Source organism: Heptranchias perlo, chromosome 3 (genome assembly GCF_035084215.1).
Source record: "Heptranchias perlo isolate sHepPer1 chromosome 3, sHepPer1.hap1, whole genome shotgun sequence".
Classification (NCBI taxonomy): domain Eukaryota; kingdom Metazoa; phylum Chordata; class Chondrichthyes; order Hexanchiformes; family Hexanchidae; genus Heptranchias; species Heptranchias perlo.
Window position 1 is genome coordinate 38,052,651 of NC_090327.1, and position 23,563 is coordinate 38,076,213.

General features: G+C 46.0%; 1 protein-coding gene across 1 annotated transcript in view; it reads right to left on the reverse strand.

The window, feature by feature from the left end:
* Nucleotides 1-1,088: 1,088 nt before the first annotated feature.
* The window catches only part of LOC137312331 (tumor necrosis factor receptor superfamily member 16-like), a 31,353-nt gene continuing 8,878 nt past the window's right edge, over nt 1,089-23,563 (reverse strand). Inside the window, exons 2-5 of the mRNA XM_067978913.1 lie at nt 11,262-11,394; nt 7,500-7,707; nt 6,648-6,790; nt 1,089-5,271 (exon numbers count right to left, since the gene is read on the reverse strand). Of these exons, the coding sequence (XP_067835014.1) occupies nt 4,964-5,271; nt 6,648-6,790; nt 7,500-7,707; nt 11,262-11,394 (792 nt within the window). The 3' untranslated portion in view covers nt 1,089-4,963. The remainder of the gene's footprint in view (nt 5,272-6,647; nt 6,791-7,499; nt 7,708-11,261; nt 11,395-23,563) is intronic.

The following is a 23,563-nucleotide window of genomic DNA, read 5'->3' on the forward strand; positions in this document are numbered from 1 at the left end:
GTCACAAGGACACAGCCTTTCACCTTTGACCTCTGCAAATCCGAGCTTGTTGAAGCTCTGCTTACCCAGGGTATCACATTCTCCCTCAATCACTTTGATCTCAATTAAAACCATCTTTCTTTTTTAGTCAATGATGAATGCGAACAAGCAGTACAGCAGCACGGGTCTCCGAAACCTCAGTAGGGGAGGAATTAAATTGGGGTTGGCCATTTATAGATCCTGGGTCTCTTTTCCCCCCACATTCTTAAATGTATAGCCAGTCCATGAGGTTTTTGTCCAATTGTCAGCCCTCCTCTCAACAATTTTAACTTCACATTCCGTGAACACTGGAAATCCAGCTGTCCATTTGACACATTGATTAATGGGCACTAGTGTCAGTTGGACCTAAGAATCTTAATGCACAGGAGGCCATTTGGCCCATTGTGCCCGTGTGGGCTCTTTGAAAGAGCTATCCAATTAGTCCAACTTAGCTGCTCTTTCCCCACAACTCTGCAAATATTTCCTTTTCAGGTATATATCCAATTCCCATATTTGACGTTCCTCCCCCTCCCCACACACTCAAACTCAGTCTTCAGCCATCTTGGCCCCACCCTCTGGAACACGCCCTAATCTCACTCCCCGCCTTCAGAAGCAACTTTAAAACCTATCTCATTGCCATAAAGTGCCTTGAGAGGGGGAAGAAGGGAGGAAAGGGGGGAAATCTTAAAGCGGTTGACTTTTAAAAGTGGCCTAGCAAGCCACTCACTCAATCAGGTTAACTAGGGATGGGCAATAAATGCTGGCCTTACCAGTGAGGCTTACATCCTGAGAATTAATTTTTAAAAATCATCCAGTGACTGGAAAGTAGATGTGTTATAGGCGAGAACAGGATCGGACTCGGCAGTGATGCACTGTGAAGAACGGACACTTGTGCAGAAGACAGCCGGCACCTGTGGAACCCCATCCTACATAAAGAGGAAAGGGACTAACCTCAGAAGATGAGTGGAAAAGTTTGTACTTACAGTTAAGAAAATAAATGACATCAGCAGATTACTGAAAATCCTGGAATATCATAAGAGAAACCACAAGCAAACTGGAGAGGGAGGAGCTTGATTTTTCAAATGTTTATTTGGCATAACATAAAAGTGAATTTTTTTTAAGATATAAATTTGTTTGTAGGACACAATTATGCTATGACAGCACAACGAGGCAAAGGTCAAACTGTCTGCAACAACACCAGAGCAGAAAAGCCCACTCTTCATTCCTTCATGTACAAGGAGAAGAGAAAGTTCAGGAAAAAGCATCAGCCAAAGAAAGCTGACAATTCCTCCACTTTTTCAAAATCTCTGGGATATTGTACCTATTCTAATCCAATGTGTATTTATTTTTAAAAAAAACTATAGGCAATAATACATGCCAATGCCAATTTGCCTCAACAAATTGGCATTGAGACCAAGAATAATTAGTAAACACTTCACAATATTGGACATAGGCTGCCATTTTAGTTAATGTAGCAGCCATTTAGATTAATCTGGCATCTTTTTCTGCCCCGACTTCCTTTAGTTGAATTGACTGAATTTTGTTACCATTAAGGTGGGGGAGTCAGTGCTCAATGTACAGTTTTTCCCCCAATTTTTGCCTAAAGGGACAGCATCAAACACTCACAGGGCAGGTACAGCACGGGTTAGATACAGAGTAAAGCTCCCTCTACACTGTCCCATCAAATACCCCCAAGAGGAGGTACAGCACAGGTTAGATACAGAGTAAAGCTCCCTCTACACTACCCTATGAAGCACTCTCAAGTTACCTATAGCACAGGCAGAGGGAAACGCCCTTAACAGTGCCCCATATATCTCCTGTGGACTGAATATCAGCCAAGGTTCTCAAGTTCTACTTCCTGCACCAACTACCATCAGTGCCTCTTGCTTGTCTTTGGGGATCAGGGGACATTTATACAGAACTTATCCCTTGGAAGATTTGGTGTTCTTGTTCCATTCTCTAATGTATGCTGTTCCAGTTGTATTAGTTCCAATTTGTGGGCAGTTTTATGCTGTTTGTCCACTAGGAACTGGTTTGAGACACTTGTAATCTCATTTCACATAGGATTGAGGAAACTTGCACCTACTAGTGGCTGGATTTTAATCTGGGCTTTGATGGGACACCAACCTTTTGGGCAAATTATTGGAATCAATTCTGAGGGACAGCATAAATCGTCATTTAGAAAAGCAAGGGTTAATCATGGACAGTCAGCATGGATTTGTGAAGGGACGGTCGTGTCTCAATAACTTGATTGAATTTTTTGAAGAGGTAACAAGAGGGGTCAATGAGGGTAACATGTTTGATGTAGTCGACATGGATTTTAGCACTGCTTTTGACAAGGTCCCACATGGCAGACTGGTCAAAAAAGTAAAAGCCCATGGGATCCAAGGGAAAGTGGCAAGTTGGATCCAAAATTTGCTCAGTGGCAGGAAGCAAAGGGTAATGGTCGACACGTGTTTTTGTGACTGGAAGGCTAGCTTTTTGTGGTAATATTTTATTGGACGTGGTTGATAGTGAGGATGTGGAGATGCCGGTGATGGACTGGACTAGTGAGGAGGAAAGCTGTAGACTGCAGGAAGATACCAATTGACTGGTCAGGTGGGCAGAAAAGTGGCAAATGGAGTTCAATCCAGAGAAGTGTGAGGTAATGCATTTGAGGAGGGCAAACAAGGCAAGGGAGTACACAATAAATGGGAGGATACTGAGAGGTGTAGAGCAAGAGAGGGACCTTGGAGTGCATGTCCACAGATCCCTGAAGGTAGCAGGACAGGGAGATATGGTGTTTAAGAAGGCATACAGGATACTTTCCTTTATTAGCCGAGGCATAGAACATAAGAGTAGGGAGGTTATGCTAGAACTGAATAAAACATTGGTTAGGCCACAGTTTGAGTACTGCGTACAGTTCTGGTCACCACATCACAGAAAAGATATGATTGCACTAGAGAGGTTTCAGGGGAGATTTATGAGGGTGTTGTCAGGGCTGGAGAATTTTAGCTATGAGAAAAGATTGGAAACGCTGGGGTTGTTTTCTTTGGAGCAAAGGAGGCTGGCAGGAGATTTAATTGAGGTGTAAAAAATTATGAGGGGCCTAGATAGAGTGGATAGGGAGGACCTATTTCCCTTAGCAGAGGGATCAGTGACCAGGAGGCATAGATTTAAGGTAATTAGTAGAAGGATTAGAGGGGAGCTGAGGAGAAATGTTTTCACCCAGAGGGTGGTGGGGGTCTGGAACTCTGCCTGAAAGAGTGGCAGAGGCAGAAACCCTCAACTCATTTAAAAAGTACTTGGATGTGCCGTAACCTACAGGGCTACAGACCAAATGCTGGAAAGTGGGATTAAGCTGGATAGCTCTTTTTTGGCAGGCACAGACACGATGGACCGAATGGCTTACTTCTGTGCCGAAACTTTCTATGAACCTTCACAACAGCCAGCCTCTCCACACAAGAACATGTACACACCCCAATAAACGGTGTTTTCAAAAGTAGAGAGCGACAAATAGGTCAGAGTTTCTCTGATTTTTTGGCCTCAATGTTCTCTGCTCCTTTCCTGAAGGTGCTAACCCTTGCTGGACTACAGTTCCACACAGGCATCAACCCTCTTCCCCCGCACCCCCCCTCCCCACCAAACCGCACCCAAATGACCATTTCTCATGTATGAGCCTATCTACATCTTGGCAAGGTACCGTGACGTAGGGGTCACAGCCAATAATGTCCTCATCCAATATCCAACAGATGCAGGTTCCACTGAGGGTACTCAATAGATGGGTCTGGAACACTGGCTGATTTTCCCTTCCCTTAACCCAGGTGGGCTGACGCCAAATGGAGCACCATTCCAGCTCCACTGACTGGAATCAGTTAACTTAGCACAGACTTGCAGTCCAATAGTACCGTCATGGTCTGTTCGGTTCAGTACCACACCCAGCAATTGCACCTACTGAGCCATCAAGGGAACTTATTCAGTGTCTGAGAATTGAGTTGCAGTCCAAAAAAAAACTATCTCACGCATAAAAGAATCACAAAGCTGCTGATAGTTCTTGCTCAGTGTGGCCACACTTGCAGTTATGACTTTTTGCTGTGGGCAAGCCATGGCAGCCTAGTAGCTGTCGGTCATTTTGAGTGTGAAGCCCTTGAACCATACAAGCCCAAATTACCAGTTAGGGATGACACCAAGAGGGAATGCCTATTTGCACCGAGGCACAAGGAGGGCGATCAGGACTGCTGATTAGCTGGACAGTCAATCCAGAGGCCCAGGGAACCATGTTAACTGGTTGGATCCAGTTTGGTAGTAAGGACACCCAAACCAGAATGCCTTCCTGCAGTTCAGATTCTTCCTCCTCTCCACCAAACCCCTGCACCCACCACAAAAAAAGCCCCAGCTTACTGCCCAGGGACACACACCCCTCCCCCATTGGAAAGTGTCTGCACCCGTCTTTGTACGTCCAGGGAGGAGAGGATTGGCTCGGGTGTGATGCCCCTCTATGCTGAGCAGCCCGCCGACATTTGCTGTCCATGGGCTGTCACGGGCAAAGAGCGATGCAGCAGAGGGTGGGCACCGAAGGAATCCACAGTGAGAGTCAGCATCTACAGGAAGAGGAAGTGAGCAAACAAAGACACCAGTAAATAGGGGGCAGACCGCTTGGCCTGTGTAATTGTGCGCAGGATGCACGATGCTTAAAATCAAGAAAATAAAAATCCCCCACACGTTACACGAAGCATCATCAGACGTGGGCCAAAGACGCAGCAGACTCCGTCCACTGAAAGATTCCCAATTCCCACACAGTCAACTGATTGCCTCAACATGTCTAAGCTACAGTCAAGAGGTTTTCTTTTTAAATAAATTTAAAAAGGTCCAGCCGCACTTGAGCATCTGGGTGACCCCCTTTTGTCTGTAAGCAGATCAAAGTCTTTAACGCGTAAAAGATTGGCGGCGGATATTGGCTTCTCCATCACACCACAGAGGTCACGGCTGTCTCCGATAACAGACGCTCAACGATATCATCCCTCTCCATCCTCCCCAAGGCCTTGCAAAGCACATCCAAGCTGGCGCCATCCCTCATCGACCAGTCGGACAGCAGCGTGTGAGCTGGGTCCTCTCCTCGGCCAATGGTGGCCGCACGCTCCTCGTCGTAGCCCAGGAGGCGCGCCAGGTTGTGCCAGTCAGACCGGTTGGCACCCGGGCCGCTGAGCAGCTGCTCGACCTCTTCCCGTTTCTGCGGCGGGAGCTTGCTGTAAAGGGGCGTGTCAACACGAGCAGCTGAGGGAGAGAGAGAAACAAATCTTTGTCCTTGTACACAAAACACAGAAAGTTAACATGCAGGTACCACAAGCAATTAGGAAGGCAAATGGTATGTTGGCCTTTATTGCAAGAGGGTTGGAGTACAAGAGTAAGGAAGTCTTACTACAGTTGTACAGGACTTTGGTGAGACTACTCCTGGAGTAGTGTGTACAGTTTTGGTCTCCTTACCTAAGGAAGAATATACTTGCCTTAGAGGCAGAGCAACAAAGGTTCACTAGATTGATTCTTGGGATGAGGTGTTTGTCCTATGAGGAAAGGTTGAGTAGACTGGGCCGATACTCTCCGGAGTTTAGAACAATGAGAGGTGATCTCATTGAAACATAAGATTCTAAGAGGGTAGATGCTGAGAGGTTGTTTCCCCTGGCTGGACTAGGACTAGGGGACAAAGTCTCAGGATAAGGGGTCAGACATTTAGGACTGAGATGAGAAGTTTCCTCACTCAGAGGGTCGTGAATATTTGGAATTCTCTACCCTAGAAGGCATGGATGCTCAGTCATTAAGACTGAACTAGATAGATTTTTGGACTCTCAGGGAATCAAGGGTTATGGGGATCGGGTGGGAAAGTGGAGTTGAGGTCGAAGATCAGCCACGATCTTACTGAATGGTGAAGCAAGCTCGAGGGGCCATATGGCCTACTCCTACTTCTTATGTTCTTATAAATCATGTTAGACAACTAACCATCAATACTGGAACCACATCTTTGCGCTAACCAGATACTAGCAATTAATAAACAGAATAACGGACACCAGGGATTGAATTACAGACCGGAATCTAATCGAGGGGCTCAGATGGTTTATATATATGGAATAACAGATATCCGGGAGTGAATTACAGGCTGATGGTTTGGATGATATGAGAGGGCTATGAGAAGATTTCCTGGGATTTGGAGCGGTGTGGTGGGTGAGAAAGAGACAAGGGAACATAACCAGTGACAAAAAGGGAAACATCTTCCCTAATAGTTGCACCTGTAGATTGTAGTAGAACCCAACCCAGAGAGAGAGAGTCCCAGAAATGTTGATAACACACCCTTTAATTTGAACCCTACACCCATCCCACTCCATTCATCATTCATTCCTTAGCCTGACATCTCCACTGTCAAGAAAGCACAGCCCTTCACCTGGCTCTCCCCATGCCGAGTCCACCCAGGTATGATTTCCCCCTTCCAACTCCCCACCCCTGTTGTAAAGTGTGCGTTGGGGACAGAGTCAGGCTTGGTTGTGATGCCCCTGCAGTCAAATAGTCATCTGGCACTCTCTGTCTCCCATGGGCAGCTGGGTGAGATAACAAGGGGCTACCATGGAAGAGATGACGCTCGCTGCCGGAGCGGAACGTACCTTTGCTGAGCTGCGGTTCGTGTAGGCTGTGTGTGTCAACAAACACTCCGCTGTCACTGTGCAGCTTCTCGCCTTCGGGCCCTGCGTTGAGCTCGCCGGCTCGTGCCTTCGCCAGCTGCTTCTTCTGCTTGCACGTGTTCCAGCTGTGGGTAGAAAGAAAGATAAAGAGCAAGTGAAAGAGTGCGGGAGGGGGCGAGAGCAGAAACTGCTGCACAGTCTCAAAATACGGGAGTCGCCAACAATTTGCAGGGTGGGCTTGTAGCTCATGAAGGGAGGCAATAGGGCATCAGGGGAGAGAGCACGGGGGGCCACGGGAGGGCAATGCACAAGGCCAGAAGTCAGAGCAGTCAGCCTGACTGCAAGAGCCACACATAGTATCAAACTACATTTATAGGAAACATTTTCTCTTCCCCCTCCATCTTGTCTCTTTCCTTAACAACTTCTCTCCTACCTCCCACCTCTCTTTTCTTTTCCCCCTCCTCCTCCCCCCCACCATCCTGCCCCCCCTCCTCCTCCCCCCTGCCCCCACCCTCCCCGCCTCCACCCTCTCCCTCCTCCCCCGCCCCCTCCCTTCCCTCCTCTCCTTGCCCCCCTCCCCCGCCCCCACCCTTCCCTCCTCGCCCCCCTCCCCTCCCCACCCCCCCCTCCGGATCCTGACTGACTGAGATCAGCTAATTCAGGACAGACTGGGGATTGAACCAGGAGCCTTTTGGCCTACATGCTTCGACCTTACAATGAGCGATGACTTTCCCTCCTTTTCTCAGGAGGGGGGAAAACAACAAAATATGAAGGTTAATTTTATTTTTTTTTAAAAAAAGACTTTGTTTGAAGTTACTGGGGATGTAAAATTACCATTTCACAGTGACATAGATTACAAGTCCCACGATGACCGCTGCGAGGATGGAGCAGTAAACGGGAATGATGTTCTTCCCTGTGTCGTAGGCGGTGAAGTTGACGGCCCCCATGGCAGTGCTGGTCTCGGGCTCCCCGGAGGTCATGAGCTTTGCGTCGTCCATCACTGGCTCGACCTTCGGTCCCCTCAGCAGCGATGAGTTTTTGTCTAAACAGGAGGCGGGAGGGAATGAAAACTGCATGTTATGTAACCAAATCACCACAGTCAACACTAAGACTAACAGGCAGCAGGGTGGGGAAAAAAAGGGATTCTAGAACTGAAACAAAAACATGGAATTCTTTACCAAGAGTGGCTACTGAGGCTGAGGTTAAATTTAAAAGGGAACTGGAACAAAATAATAGGATACGGGGTAAGGGCAACGAAATGGGATTAGACTGGATTAGTTCCAGTTTTGGAGAACTGAGAGGATACTACTAACAGGAAAGACTGAGCAGGCTGGGGCTCTTTTCTCTACAAAAAAAGGGGAGAAAAAAAAAGACTGAGACCAGGGCTTAGTGGATTAAATTATGAGTACAGGTTGCTTTAACTTGGCTGGTATTCCCTTGAGTTAAGAAGATTGAGGGATGATCTGATAGAGATGTTTAAAATGTTAAAACGATTCGATAGGGTAGATAGAGAGAAACTATTTAATCACCCCTCCCATTCACACTCTGGCCTCTCCAGTTTTGGTCTCCTGCAGTGTTTAAATGAAGCTTCAGGAAGAGGATCCCATCTTCCTGCTGAGCCCTCTGCCTGGCGTTGACTTCAGTAACTTTACACTTTAGCAAAGCCCTCCATTTTGTTGATCGGCAGGACACTTCCCTGAAATAAATCACTCCATTCGGGGGGACTGAGGGTGCTGGACTTGACACTGTCTGGGGGAGACCTTTTAACAAAACACAATGTTAAAATTAAAACTCATCACCCATCTCTAAATCTGGGTCATTCTTTCCCAGGTTCTCAACACTGTGGACCTCCAAACATCCTTCAATCTTCCCTTCCTCCTACAGTGTGCGTAGAATTACACAGAAATTACAACAAAGGAACGAGCCATTCTGCCCAACCAGTCCATGCTGATTTTTATTCTTCACATGAGCAGTAGTCCTAATGCCATGTTTCAGTTCCAGCATCCCTTTATCCCCTATCTACCAATTCTTAAATGTTGACATGGTCTCTGCTTCAATCATTAACTCCGGTAGTGCATTCTAGAGCCTCTAAAAATGGATCCATTGGTTGTGATCTTCCAAAATTCCCTAGATTCCAGAACAGCCCCAGTGGATTGGAAGGTAGCAAATGTAACACCGCTATTCAAGAAAGGAAGAGAGAAAACAGGGAACTGCAGGCCAGTTAGAAAATCATAATATGATTAGGCAGAGTCGACATGGTTTTATGAAAGGGAAATTGTGTTTAAAAATACTATTAAGAGTTTTTTGAGGATGTAACTGGCAGGGTAGATAAAGGGGAACCAGTGGATGTAGTATATTTGGAATTTCAAAAGGCACTTGATCAGGTGACACACAAAGTTGTTACACAAGATAAGGGCTTATGGGGTTAGGGGTAATGTATTTAGCATGGATAGAGGATTGGCTAAAGGTCAGAAAACAGAGAATAGGAATAAACTGGTCATTTTCAGGTTGGCAGGCTGTTGTTACTAGTGGGGCACTGCAAGGATCAGTGCTTGGGCCTCAGCTATTTACAATCTATACTAATGACATAGATGAGGGGGCCAAGTGTAATGTATCCAAGTTTGCTAACGATACAAAGCTAGGCAGGAAAGTAAGCTATGAGGAGGACACAAAAAGAGTCTGCAAAGGGATATAGACAGGTTAAGTGAGTGGGCAAGAAGGTGGCAGATGGAGTATAATGTGGGGAAATGTGAGGTTATTCACTTTGGTAGGAAGAATAGAAAAACAGAATATTTTTTAAATGGTGAGAAACTATTTTACTCTTTGCGACCGTGCTGCATTCTGCACTGTGGGCTTCAGCCCTATACCTGAATTTTTTTTAACAAAGTGGAGTTTCCTGTGGGAGCAAAGCCCAGCAGGAGTCAGAGGCTTCTGGAGATAATGGAGAAGAGGCGAAGAAAGATAATCGGAATGTTAAGAGCAGGCCTTACTCTGGCAGACTGTGTCCGAGGTCTCCTGGCACTTCAACACGCAGGCTCAAAGGACCCAATGGCCTACTCCTGCTCCTATTTTCTGTGTTTCAAAATGATCTTCGCCACAGACACGACACAGCTGCGAGCTCAGAGAAGAAGCCCTTGGCACACAGCTGGCACAGACATCTTGTTCCCCTGGCATTCCACCACTGCCCCGAAGCCGGGCCGGCAGGTGATGCACGGCACACACCTGCTCCTGTTGCTGGACCGCAAGAAGTGCCCTTCGACGCACTGGCACCCGGTGTCAAAATAGGCCACGTACGGGAATTCGACCTCCATCGTGTCGGGGCAGCTCGAGCACAGCTGGCAGCGGGCGAGGAGTGTCCCAAATTTATTCCCCCCCTCCCCACCTCCGAAGGCACTAACTCACACAGATAGAAAAATGAAAGAACTTGCATTTATATAGCACTTTTCATGACTCAAGACCCCCTCAAAGCACTTCACAGCCAATGAAGTATTTCTGCAGTGCAGTCACTATCGTTATGAAATAATGACCAAATACTCTGTTTTAGTGATGTTGGTCGAGGAAAATATTGGCCAGACATCGGGAGAACTCACCTGCTCTTCGTCGAAATAGTGCCACGGGATATTTTACGTCCACCTGTGAGGGCAAATGGGGCCTCAGTTGAACATTTCATCCAACGGACAGCACCTCAGACAGTGCAGCACTCCCTCAGTACTGCACTGCAGTGTCAGCCTACATTATGTGCTCAAATCTCTGGAGTGGGACTTGAACCCATCTTCTGATCAGAGGCGAGAGTGCTACCACTAAACCAAGGCTGCGAGTTAAGCGAGCACCAGTATCCCTCTAGCACAGAGGAGGGGCACGTTGGTATTTTGAGTGAGGGGAAAGGGTGGGAATATAACATGTGCAAACAAAAGTTTGGATGGGGCAGAAAATCCATCCCCCACAGACCCTTCCGCCCTTCCAGGATTGACACAAAAGCCTGGACAGTTAATGTTGGTGGATATTCAACTGCGGAAGACGTTACAGCCGAGCCCAGTCCTGCCCAAGTCCAACATTGGTGTGCACGCACTTTCCATCAGGAGGGTGGGGGGTGACTGAAGCGATCGGGTGCAGGAACCATGGCTGATTCTTCCACCACCCACCCCCCAAAATGTAGTCCAGCTGAGATCAGCTTACTCTGCACAGACCGGCGCATCAAGACAAGCTCCCTCCTGGGTCAGTATCACACCAGATAACGCAGCTGGTTCAAATATTTGGGCTGTCTCCCATATCGTGGCAACCGGATCGTTAGTTGTGGTCAATCACATAGATATGGCTGCCGTGGTGGGGGAGGGGAGACACATGACGTTAGACCCGTCTCGTGACATCAAATGACCTGCGGTGCTGAGCAGACCGACACACACCACCTCGTCCCTCGCCGAGATGATGAACCAACTGTTTTCTGGCCTAGTTGGGACTACAGTCTGTAAGTTGACTGCCAGGACATGTACGATGGCGGCCTGAGGTAACATCCCCCCTCCCACCCCGAGGAGTGGGGGGTTGGAGATAGGAGATTATGTTATTTCGAGAGATTGGCGACCTTCTCCAGATACTTACCATCCTCACAAGACTGACATTGAGTGTTGATGGTGCAACACTCTTCAATAATTCCGTGACCTTTAGGGCAGAGATCACAGCACTCGCCCTGTGATGTAAATCGACCGCTGGGACAGGAGTCATCCGCCAGCACCTGAGGATCAAGAAAGGAAGATTATGCAAGAGTGTCCAACACAGCTAGGCAGAGGTTTCAGTCTCACCTCCTGAAGATGTCAACAGGTGCCAGGATTCCAGTTCCATACCCCAAAGGGCCATTCTTCACATGTGAGCCTTGCCAGTGAGTGCAGGCATTCGGCAGTGGAGGGCATCACACTGGAGCCTGATCCTGTCCTCGCCCAATGCTTACCCACTGTCCAGGAGATCACTATATATCAAGCGCCCCCGGCTACGGCAATGAAGAACCAGCTCCGATTCCAGTGATGATCACTATTGTGAGGCCTCAACCGGGCCGTGCACGTGTGGACATTGAGCAAGGACATAACACCCTCCACGGTCAAACATCCTCCTCACACATGAAGAATGGCAACAGCGGCAAGGTGCACTGGAACCCAGGCCCCAGTGAATGACAGGAGGAGAAAGTTAGTGGAGAAATAAAAATGGATCTGGGCACATCAATATTCAGAAATTCTCTACCCCCAACCTCCTCGTATCACCTTAGGAGCTGCACTAGGAAAGGGGGTTGGAGGAGTGTGGGAGGAACACAATACGCATTCGGGACAGAGGGACATTAAGCAACAAGAAAAAGCCTATTGATCCCACCCTATCATGGACTCTACCCACCCACAGACCCTGTATACCCTATCCTATAACAGACTCTACCTAGTCATTTAATTTCCTTCCATTGCCCCTGTACTCTACTCACACATTTAATCTCCTGAAGGAAAAGTTCTGTTTAAATACTCCGACATCCCAAAAGGTAATGAAAAAAACTCCAGGGTATCCATCCATCCTTGTGTCTCCAGCACCAAACCCTGTATATTGTTTTCCTCAAGCTCCCCCTTGTTCCTGTCCCAAGCAGCACTGGGACCAGATAGTGTTTTATGGAGTATTTGTTCATTGCAGTCTGTACCTCCCCCTCTATCAGCCCCAGTTTTTTTATTCACTCCTTTTTGAAGTTAATTATTTCAGCCTCTGCTTTTGCTGGGAGACTATATTCTATTAGTGTCCAAACCACAGCCCATAGAATTCCAACCCTCCCAGATTGTTCTGGAGTTTCCAGGAATTAAAGATTAATCTCCTGGGCAATGCCACGAGCAAACTGGGAGACAAATCATAGGGCCATTAAAAAATAATTGTGGCTTTTTTCCCCATTTTCTTTGATCGCTTTTTGTTTATTAGTTATGAAAATATCGGAGATGTGGAAAAAAGGCTGTTGAACTGACAGTCAAGAATCATCCAATCAGGTAAGCGTGTTCGCTTTCCAATGGGTGTGAGAAAGGGGTGTGCCATAAGGATGGACGCGTCAGGCAACCAATGGCGTGAATGCAGGGGCTGAAGGTCGTGATGAACCCGCCAACATCCAACCAGAGTTGGCAACCCTATGCAACCCCTGAACCCCAACGATCCTGCCCCCAAAATGTAGACAAATCAGTCCTATTTGCACTTACATTTCTGACTCTCTGGTTTATCCTGTTTGAATTTCATGAATCTGGAGGTTTGGTAATAGCTGTTCTGAGCACTGTTGCCTGATTGGTGAATAAATCCTAAATTTGAACCATCAGTAACTAGAGAATTATGCAAGTTAATAGCAGCACTAATTTAAACTTCACACACGGCCCCCTGAGGCTCTATAGCATTGAATGGAGCATTAGAAACAAAATACTTGGTTACTCCTGACTTAGACAGTGAGTGTTAACAAGCTATTCAACTATGCACCAAAGCCAAGCCCAATTTTGTCTTCAGCTGACTACATCTTTTCTTCTTTCCCTAGCCCAGATGCACTGAAGCCAAATGTACTGCCCCATGCTGAGATCAGCTAACTCTGCAGAGACCGGGTTTTGAATGTCATGATCTGTGCGACTCACTACTTAGGACTTACATCTGCTCAAGTGCAGCTTCCAGCAACGCTGCGGTTTTCTATTTGAGGCCTGATTAATGCACTTACATTTATAGCAACCTGGCTTGGAATTTAACTTTGCTGTAGTGTGGGGGGGAGGGGCGGGAGAGAGGTGGAGTAGGAGGTTGAAAAAGGTGGAAGCTGGAGCGGGAAGAGATAAGGAAAGCGGAAGGGAGGAAGGAAAAGGGAGTGAGGTGGAGGAGGTAGAAGCTGTAGTGGGAAGAGAGAAGGTGGATGAGGGAGGAGGAAAAAGGAGGAGGTGGAAAAGGGGAGGAGGAGGGGAAAGAGGAAGAGGGAGCAAAGGGGGAAAGAGGAGGGCGAGGGGGAAAGAGAGGAGGACGAAGGAAAAAGTACAGTGCTGATGAACCAGGACCCTGCAATTCAGCTTCATTCCAAGGATGGCTGTTTCTAATTTACATGACCAACTTAGATTGAGAAGATCATCACACACTGATCCAGTCTGTAGATTGTACTAAACTAGGAGGTGGACCAGCTGAATTTTAGGTCATACGAGTGGGGGAGGTCCATCAACCTATAGAAGTGAGTCGAAAACATTTCCGGGGCGGGGGGGGGGGGGGGGAAGAGCAAATGAAATTTCACAACTGTAAATACGGAGTAGGGAAGCCACTCAGGTTTTTATGGTATGATGAGCTAGATGGGCCAAGATTCTGCCTCCCCTCAATCCAACTTCCTTTTGAATAACCCCACTCCCCTACCCAAAAGCCACTCAATATGAACATGTATAAAATACCTCACAGGAAGAAAAGAATTGGGCAATATTAGAAGCTCACAGCAAAATAAGGGAGTGTATTGTTGAAAGGAACACAGTGTATGAGGATTTTCAAAAAGGCATTTGATAAGGTGCCACGAAGGAGGCTTGATAATAAAGGGAATGTCGCAGCATGGGTAGGAAGTTGGGTGAAGGACAAAAAACAGAATGCTTTGGACAGGGGTGATGTAAACACTGGAGTTCCCCAGGGTCAGTTGATGGGACCATTACTCTTCCATTTCTATATAAAAACAGGCCATTTGACCCAAACAATCCGTGTTGTCATTTACCCACTATGTGAGCCAATAGTCCGAATCACATTTACCCACCTTGCTCCCATTTCCTTCATCCATCTACCCAATCTAATTTTGAATGTTGACCTAGTTTCTCCCTCAAATCACTAACCCTGGAAATGAATTCCACAGCCTCACAACTCTGACTCTCCTGCCCTCTGTTCTAAATCTTACATTTAACTTTATTCATCTATCACCCCCTCGTTTTTGACCCTTCAACTACTGGAAACATTCTGCTTTTATCTACCCTGTCCCATTCTCATAATTTTAAACACTTCTATCATATCACCCCGTTATTTCAGTCATTCTGAAGGAAAACAATTTTCAAGTCTTTGTATTTGTATTTCCTTACAGCAGGCAGCCTCCTAGTGAATCTGCGTTGTACTCTCTAAAATATATTACAGTATTGATCCGGACTTGAGTTTAGCAGTCACCTTATCAACATTTGCAGACAACAGAAAATAGGGAGCATGACTCACCGTGGAGAAAGAAAAAATTACATTTACATAACAACTTTCATGACCTCACGACATCCCAAAGCGCTTTCCAACCATTGAAGTACTTTTGAAGTGTAGTCACTGATGTAATGTAGGGAAATGCGGCAGTCAATTCTTGCACAGCAGGGTCCCACAAACAGCAATATGATAAATGACCAGATAATCTGTTTTTTTAGTAATGTTGGTTGGGAGATAAATACTGGCCAGGACACCTCATCTACTCTTCTTCGAAATAGTTTCATGGGATCTTTTACGTCCACCCGAGGGGGCAGGCCGGACCTCAGTTCAATGTGTCATCCGAAAGATGGCACCTCCGATGGTGTAGAACTCCCTCAGTACTGCACTGGAGTGTCAGCCTGGAGTGGGATTTGAACCCATGACCTACTGAGAGGGGAGAGTGTTACCGCAGAGCCCAGAGGACAGTAAGTGACTCCAGGAGGCCATAGATAGGTTACTAGGTTGGACAGATAGATATCAGATGAATGTGGAGAAATGTGAGATAAGAACATAAGAAATAGGAGCAGGAGTAGGCCAATCGGCCCCTCGAGCCTGCTCCGCCATTCAATAAGATCATGGCTGATCTGATCCTAATCTCAAATTCAAATTCATGTCCAATTTCCTGCCCGCTCCCCGTAACCCCTAATTCCCTTTACTTCTAGGAAACTGTCTATTTCTGTTTTAAATTTATTTAATGATGTAGCTTCCACAGCTTCCTGGGGCAGCAAATTCCACAGACCTACTACCCTCTGAGTGAAGAAGTTTCTCCTCATCTCAGTTTTGAAAGAGCAGCCCCTTATTCTAAGATTATGCCCCCTCGTTCTAGTTTCACCCATCCATGGGAACATCCCTACCGCATCCACCCGATCAAGCCCCTTCACAATCTTATATGTTTCAATAAGATCACCTCTCATTCTTCTGAACTCCAATGAGTAGAGTCCCAATCTACTCAACCTCTCCTCATATGTCCGTCCCCTCATCCCCAGGATTAACCGAGTGAACCTTCTTTGTATTGCCTCAAGAGCAAGTATGTCTTTTCTTAAGTATGGACACCAAAACTGTATGCAGTATTCCAGGTGCGGTCTCACCAATACCTTATATAACTGCAGCAATACCTCCCTGTTTTTATATTCTATCCCCCTAGCAATAAAAGCCAACATTCCGTTGGCCTTCCTGATCACCTGCTGCACCTGCATACTAATTTTTTGATTTTCTTGCACTAGGACCCCCAGATCCCTTTGTACTGCAGTACTTTCCAGTTTCTCGCCTTTAAGATAATAACTTGCTCTCTGATTTTTCCTGCCAAAGTGCATAACCTCAAATTTTCCAATATTGTATTGCATCTGCCAAATCTCCGCCCACTCACCCAGCCTGTCTATATCCCCTTGTAGGTTTTTTATGTCCTCCTCACTCTCCACTTTCCCTCCCATCCTTGTATCATCTGCAAACTTTGATACGTTACACTCGGTCCCCTCCTCCAAATCGTTAATATAGATTGGAAAGAGTTGGGGACCCAGCACCGACCCCTGCGGAACACCACTGGCCACTGGTTGCCAGTCCGAGAATGAACCATTTATCCCAACTCTCTGCTTCCTGTTAGATAACCAATCCTCCACCCATGCCAGAATATTACCCCCAATCCAGTGATTCTTTATCTTGAGCAATAATCTTTTATGTGGCACCTTGTCGAATGCCTTCTGGAAGTCTAAATACACAACGTCCACTGGTTCCCCTTTATCCACCCTGTACGTTATGTCCTCAAAGAACTCAAGCAAATTTGTCAGACATGACTTCCCCTTCATAAAGCCATGCTGACTTTGTCCTATTAAATTATGTTTATCCAAATGTTCCACTACTGTCTCCTTAATAATAGACTCCAAAATTTTACCCACCACAGATGTTAGGCTAACTGGTCTATAATTTCCAGCCTTCTGCCTACTACCCTTTTTAAATAAGGGTGTTACATTAGCAGTTTTCCAATCTGCCGGGACCTTTGCCGAGTCCAGAGAATTTTGGAAAATTATTACCAAAGCATCCACGATCCCTACTGCCACTTCCCTCAAGACCCGATGATGTAAGCCATCAGGTCCAGGGGATTTATCTGCCTCGAGTCCCATTAATTTACTGAGTACCAATTCCTTAGCGATTTTAATCGTATTTAGCTCCTCCCCCCCCAGAGCCCCCTGTTTGTCCAGTGTTGGGATATTCTTAGTGTCCTCTCCCGTAAAGACTGAAACAAAATATTTGTTCAGCATTTTTGCCATCTCCATGTTCTCCATGTTTCCCACCATTAATTTCCCGGTCTCATCCTCTAAGGGACCTACGTTTGCCTTAGCCACCCTTTTTCTTTTTATATAACTATAGAATCTCTTGCTATCTGTTTTTATATTTTTTGCTAATTTATTTTCATAATCTATCTTCCCTTTCTTAATCAGTCCTTTAGATACAGTTTGAGAGGATGATTAAGGAGAGGAAATATCCAATAAATGGGAAAATCTTAAAAGGAGCAGAGAGAGAAAGATCAATAGGGAGAAACTATTTTCATTGATTAGTGAGTCAGTAACTACAGGTTATAAATTTATGATCATCACCAAAAGAACAATGGGAGAATTTTTTTTTAAATACCCAGAGGGTTGTTAGGACATGGAATGCCTGACCAGAAACAGTGTTGGGAACAGAATCCAGTATAGCTTTTCATGGGGAAATGGATAAATATTTGACGAAGAAAAACTTCAACAGGTATTGGGGAAAAAGCAGGGGAATGGGATTAAGGCATAGCTCTTTGAGAGCTAGCATAGAGGTGTTGGGCTGAACGGCCCCCTTAAGAACATAAGAAATAAGAGCAGGAGTAGGCCATCCGGCCCCTCGAGCCTGCTCCACCATTCAACAAGATCATGGCTGATCTTCTACCTCAACGCCATTTACCTGCACCATCCCCATATCCCTTGATGCCTTTAATATCTAGAAATCTATCAATCGCTGTTTTGAATGTACTCAATGACTGAGCCTCCACAGTCCTCTTGGGTAGAGAATTCCAAAGATTCACCACCCACTGAATGAAGAAATTTCTCCTCATCTCAGTCCTAAATGGCCTACCCCTTATTCTGAGTCTGTAACCCCTGGTTCTAGACTCCCCAACCAGGGGAAACATCCTCCCTGCATCTACCCTGTCGAGCCCTGTAAGAATTTTATCTGTTTCAATGAGATCATCTCATTCTTCTGAACTCCAGAGAATGCAGGCCTAGTCTACTCAATCTCTCCTCATACGACAATCCCCCCCATCCCAGGAATCAGTCTGGTGAACCTTTGCTGCACTCCCTCTGTGGCAAGTATATCCTTTCTTAGGTTAGGAGACAAAAACTGTACACAATACTCCAGGTGCAGTCTCATTAAGGCCCTATATAATTGCAGTAAGACATCTTTACTCCTGTACTCAAATCCTCTTGTAATAAAGGCCAACATACTATTTGCCTTCATATTTGCTTGCTGCACCCGCATGTTAGCTTTCAGTGACTCATGTACAAGGACACCAGGTCCCTTTGAACATCAACATTTCCCAATCTCTTACCATTTAAAAAAATACTCTGCATTTCTGTTTTTCCTACCAAAGTGGATAACTTCACATTTTTCCACATTATATTCCATCTGTCATGTTCTTGCCCATTCACTTAGCCTGTCTATGTCCCACTGAAGCCTCTTTGCATCCTCCTCAAGTCACATTCCCACCTAGTTTTGTATCAACAACAAACCTGGAAATATTACATTTGGTTCCCTCATCCAAATCATTGATATAGATTGTGAATAGATGGGGCCCAAGCACCGATCCCTGCGGTACCCCACTAGTCACAGTCTGCCAACCTGAAAAAGACCTGTTTATTCCTACTCTGTTTTCTGTCTGTTAACTAATTCTCATTCCATGCCAGTATATTACCCCCAATTCCATGTGCTTTAACTTTGTTCACCAATCTTCCATGTGGGACCTCCTTCTATACTGTAAAATTCTATGATTTGTGAGAAAACAGTGTATTAGCTGCATTCTAACCTAAACATCACCCACTGCCATTCCTCCATCAGTTACTAAGCCATCAGAGACTAATTCCTCAGTCCACTTTTCAGTGTTTGTGACACTACGGGAGTGGCGCTCGTTTGATAATGCCTGTCCCCGGCTCACATCCTAAGCACCTGTTTACAGCCTTTAAACTGTGCGTCGATATCTTCATACAATTTTTTAAAAACCCACAGTGAACACAATAGGAAGGAATTTAACAGCTGTGGGGGCCCAGCATATCTCTGATCTTCATTACTCAACATTAACACTCATGTTGAGGTCTCTGGTCCAGAAAGGTTTCCCCAGGGTCCTTCTGCCTGCTATCCTCTACCCAATTGTTGTGTTACAGTACACAAGGCCAAATGAAGGAGTCTTACAACACCAGGTTATAGTCCAACAGCTTTATTTGGAATCACAAGCTTTGAGCTTTCCTCCTTCGTCAAGGCAAAAGGGGAAGAGGCAGAGTTATACATGGTGCACTACACACACAGTATGGGGTACACCTTTAGCAATGGCTCAATGTTTGAGCCTACATAGTGAGTGCTGGCAGACTATTACACTATAGGAGGCATCACAGCTGAGGCTGAGGCTGATCCTCTTCTGACCTGTGTGTGTGTAGAACTTGTTTGCTGGCTGGATAGGAGCAGGAACCCTAGCGGATTTTCTCCTTCCCGAACACCCAGGGGCACTGACGCCAATTGCACCTCAGCTGAGATCAGCTAATGCAGTACAAACCGGTTTCAGGGTGGGGGGGGGGGGGAGAAAGAAGGTGAAGGAAAGGAGTTTGAACATCCTCCGGCCCTCTGAATCTGGCTTCCTATGCATTCCCCAATCCCGCCACCTTTAAAAACCCTTCGGTTCAAGCTTTCAGTCCTGATCCTCCCGGCTCCCATCTCTCCTTCGTGGGGAACTGTTCTACGTCACAGGCTCAGTACCCCACCGGTGGAGCCAGAATGCTTCAGCTCCACAATAAAATAATCAAACGGCAACTGGCACCACTGGACATGTAGCCCAGCAACTGTCAATGCTTTTGGAGAGGAGAACACTGGCATGAGTTCTCAGCTTTCAAAGCCACGCGTAAAAGAATCAGACGACCGCCAATGAATCACAGTCTGCGAAGAGGGTGAAATACAGAACTCGGGCTCCACTGTAAATAATTTAGATTCTTTTCTTTAATTCCACACAATAGGAACCGACGGAAGAGGCAATTAAGGAGGAAATGAGTTCAGACAAGGTCTGCACAGATGGTGCATCTGTGGCACAGGCTGTAGGTTTTTTTGTGTCTGACACACAGACTGTCAAACATCCCCACTCCCACGATTAACCAGCAGTGAGATTTTTTTTTAAAAGCTTCAGTTTGATAATTAAAAGTTGTACACCGAGCAGATAAAGCAACTGACTTGTGAAAGACAACTGGTTAGTCCAGACACTGGGAGTACAGTCTCATCACAACAGTCCTGCACAGGACAGTTTGCACATCTTTGTAATGCAACAAATTTATCAGGAGCAATACATCACTCAACTGACTTATAGTAAAAATATTACTCACTTGATACTGAAAAAACAGAAGCCACATTATATATATATATATATTTTTAATACTACGAGTTGATCTCCCTTGGCGTTGCACATAGTGGGAGGGGAGGGGGGAGAAGGGGGGTGTGACCATAAGAGATAGGAGCAGGAGTAGGCCATTCGGCCCCTCGAGCCTGCTCCACCATTTAATGAGATCATGGCTGATCTGACTTTTACCTCAACTCCACTTTCCCGCCCTTTCCCCATATCCGTTGACTCCCTTGCTGATCAAAAATTTGTCTAACTCAGCCTTGAATATATTCAATGACTCAGCCTCCACAGCTTTTTGGGGTAAAGAATTCCAAAGATTCACGACCCTCTGGGAGAAGAAATTCCTCCTCATTTCCGTCTTAAACGGGCAACCCATTATTCTAAGGCGATGCCCCCTAGTTTTAAGATTCCCCCATGTGGGGTAACATCCTCTCAGCATCTACCCTATCGAGTCCCCTCAGAATCTTGTATGTTTCAATAAGGTCTCCTCTCATTCTTCTAAACTCCAGTGAGTATAGACCCAACCTGTTCAATCTTTCCTCATAAGACAACCCTTCCATACCCGGATTCAACCTAGTGAACCTTCTCTGAACTGCCTCCAATGCAAGTGTGTCCTTCCTTAAATAAGGGCATCAGAACTGTACGCAGTACTCCAGGTGTGGTCTCACCAGCACCCTGTACAGTTGTAGCATGACTTCCCTGCTTTTATACTCCAATAAAGGCCAATATTCCATTTGCCTGCTGGATTACCTGCTGCACCTGTATGTTGACTTTTTGTGTTTCATGTACGAGGACATCCAGATCCCTCTGTACCGCAGCATTTTGTAGTATTTCTCCATTCAAATAATATTTTGCTTTTTGATTTTTCCTCCCAAAGTGGATGACTTCACATTTTCCCACATTATATTCCATCTGCCAAATTTTTGTCCATTCGCTTAACCTGTCAATATTCCTTTGCAGACACTTTGTGTCCTCATCGCAACTTGCTTTTCCACCTATCTTTGGATCATCAGCAAATTTGGCCACAAGACACTCTGTTCTTTCATCCAAGTCATTGATATATATTGTAAATAGTTGAGGCCCCAGCACTGAGCCCTGCGGCATCCCACTAGTTACAGATTGCCATTTTGAATATGGCCCTTTTATCCTGACTCTTTGTTTTCTGTTAGTTAGCCAATCCTCTATCCATGCCAGTATATTACCCCCAACACCATGAGCTCTTATCTTGTGCAGTAATCTTTTATGTGGCACCTTATCGAATGCCTTTTGGAAATCCAAATATACTGCATCCATTGGTTCCCCTTTATCTCTCCTGCCCGTTACTTCCTCAAGGAGCTCTAATAAATTTGTCAGACACGATTTCCCCTTCATAAAACCATGTTGACTCTCCTTGATTGTATTATGTAAATGTGGTTTATTTTGACTTTTGGAAAACCGACCGGCGGAGCATGCTGGCGAAGCAGCCCCCGCATTTTGAGGCCCTGGCCTCATTAAATTCGGCAGGCGTGCTGCGGGGCGCCAAACATCCATCTATGTTCATCTGGTTTCCCGTAGCCTGTTTATACTGCAAAACGCTACGGGCGGTGTCGGCCTGTGGGAGGACACACCCGTGTTCCGACTTGTTCACGTGCCGTTGTTCAAAAATCGTAAAGGCGCCATTCTACATTCCGGTTGTGGGGGTGGGAGCTTTCCCTAGTGTCAGGGGATGGGGGAGGGGAGAGAACGCTTGATCAGGACAGGTCAATAATGTGAGGGACTCACTGGCATGAACGGGCGCAACTAAATGGAGGCTGATGGAAAGAAATGGCAGCAAATCCAAATACCCAGAGACCAACCTGAAGAACGAAGCAATTGGAATGTAAACGCTCTTTTACAACAGAGGGATGTAGGTAATGACAGACACGCAATCCTTCACTTTTCTCTCCCCGCAGTTAATTTAAAAACAACCCAAGTTTGGTCATCTCCATAAAAATCATGGCTGAACAAACTTGCCAACGAGTGACGGTTTAAGTAGCCACGGGGAGCCAGCCCCACGTCTATGTATCTGTGGAACCAAACATGCCCACCAGGTCCCAACATAGAACATCAACGTGGGGAATCAAAACATGGAACATAGGAACAGGTGGAGGCCATTCAGCCCCTTGAGCCTGTTCCACCATTCAATTAGATCATGGCTGATCTGTATCTCAACTCCATTTACCCGCCTTGGATCCATATCTTTTGATACCCTTATCTAACAAAAATCTACTAGTATCCATAGCCTTTTGTGGGGGGAGGGGGGTGGGAATTGTTTTCCAGATTTCTATTTTGTGTGAAAAAGTGCTTCCTGATTTCACTCCTGAATGGCCTAGCTCTAATTTTATTATGCCCTTGTTCTGGATTGCCCCACCAGAGGGGATCATTTTTCTGTATCTACTCTATCAAATCCCTTTTATCATTTTAAAGATCTCAATTAGATCACACCACAACCTTCTAAACTCAAGGGAATACAGGCCAACTTTCTGCAACCCGCCCTCATAATTTAACCCTTTAAGCCTTGGTATCATTCTGGTGAATCTGGGCTGCACCCCCTCCAAGGCCAATACATCCTATGAGGGTCGACGCCCAAAACTGATCGCTGTACTCCAGATGGGGTCTAACCAAGGCTCTGTACAACTGAAGTATAACTTCCTCCCCTTTGTATTCCAGCCCCCTTGAGTTAAAGGCCTTTTTGATTACTTTTTGTACCTGTCTACTAGCTTTTAGTGATTTGTGTACATGGACACCCAAATTCCTTTGTTCCTCCACAGTTCCTATTGTGACCCCTAAATCAGGGTCTATAACCCCAACATGAAATGGGGAATCAACACAAATCCTACATCATCCACTAGAACCCAACCTTCCCTGACAGAATACGTCCAGATTCTCAGCACCTCAGGAACCACCATGGCCTGCACGCCATTTGGTCAACTCCATCTGTACTTCTTCTAACCCTCAGCCCTCCTCCTAACAAGGTGGGCACCCTAGCTCTGCTTTTAAGCCATTAAATTGGCTTAACATCGACTGCACATTCTTCCCTTTACCTGTGGGGAATTCC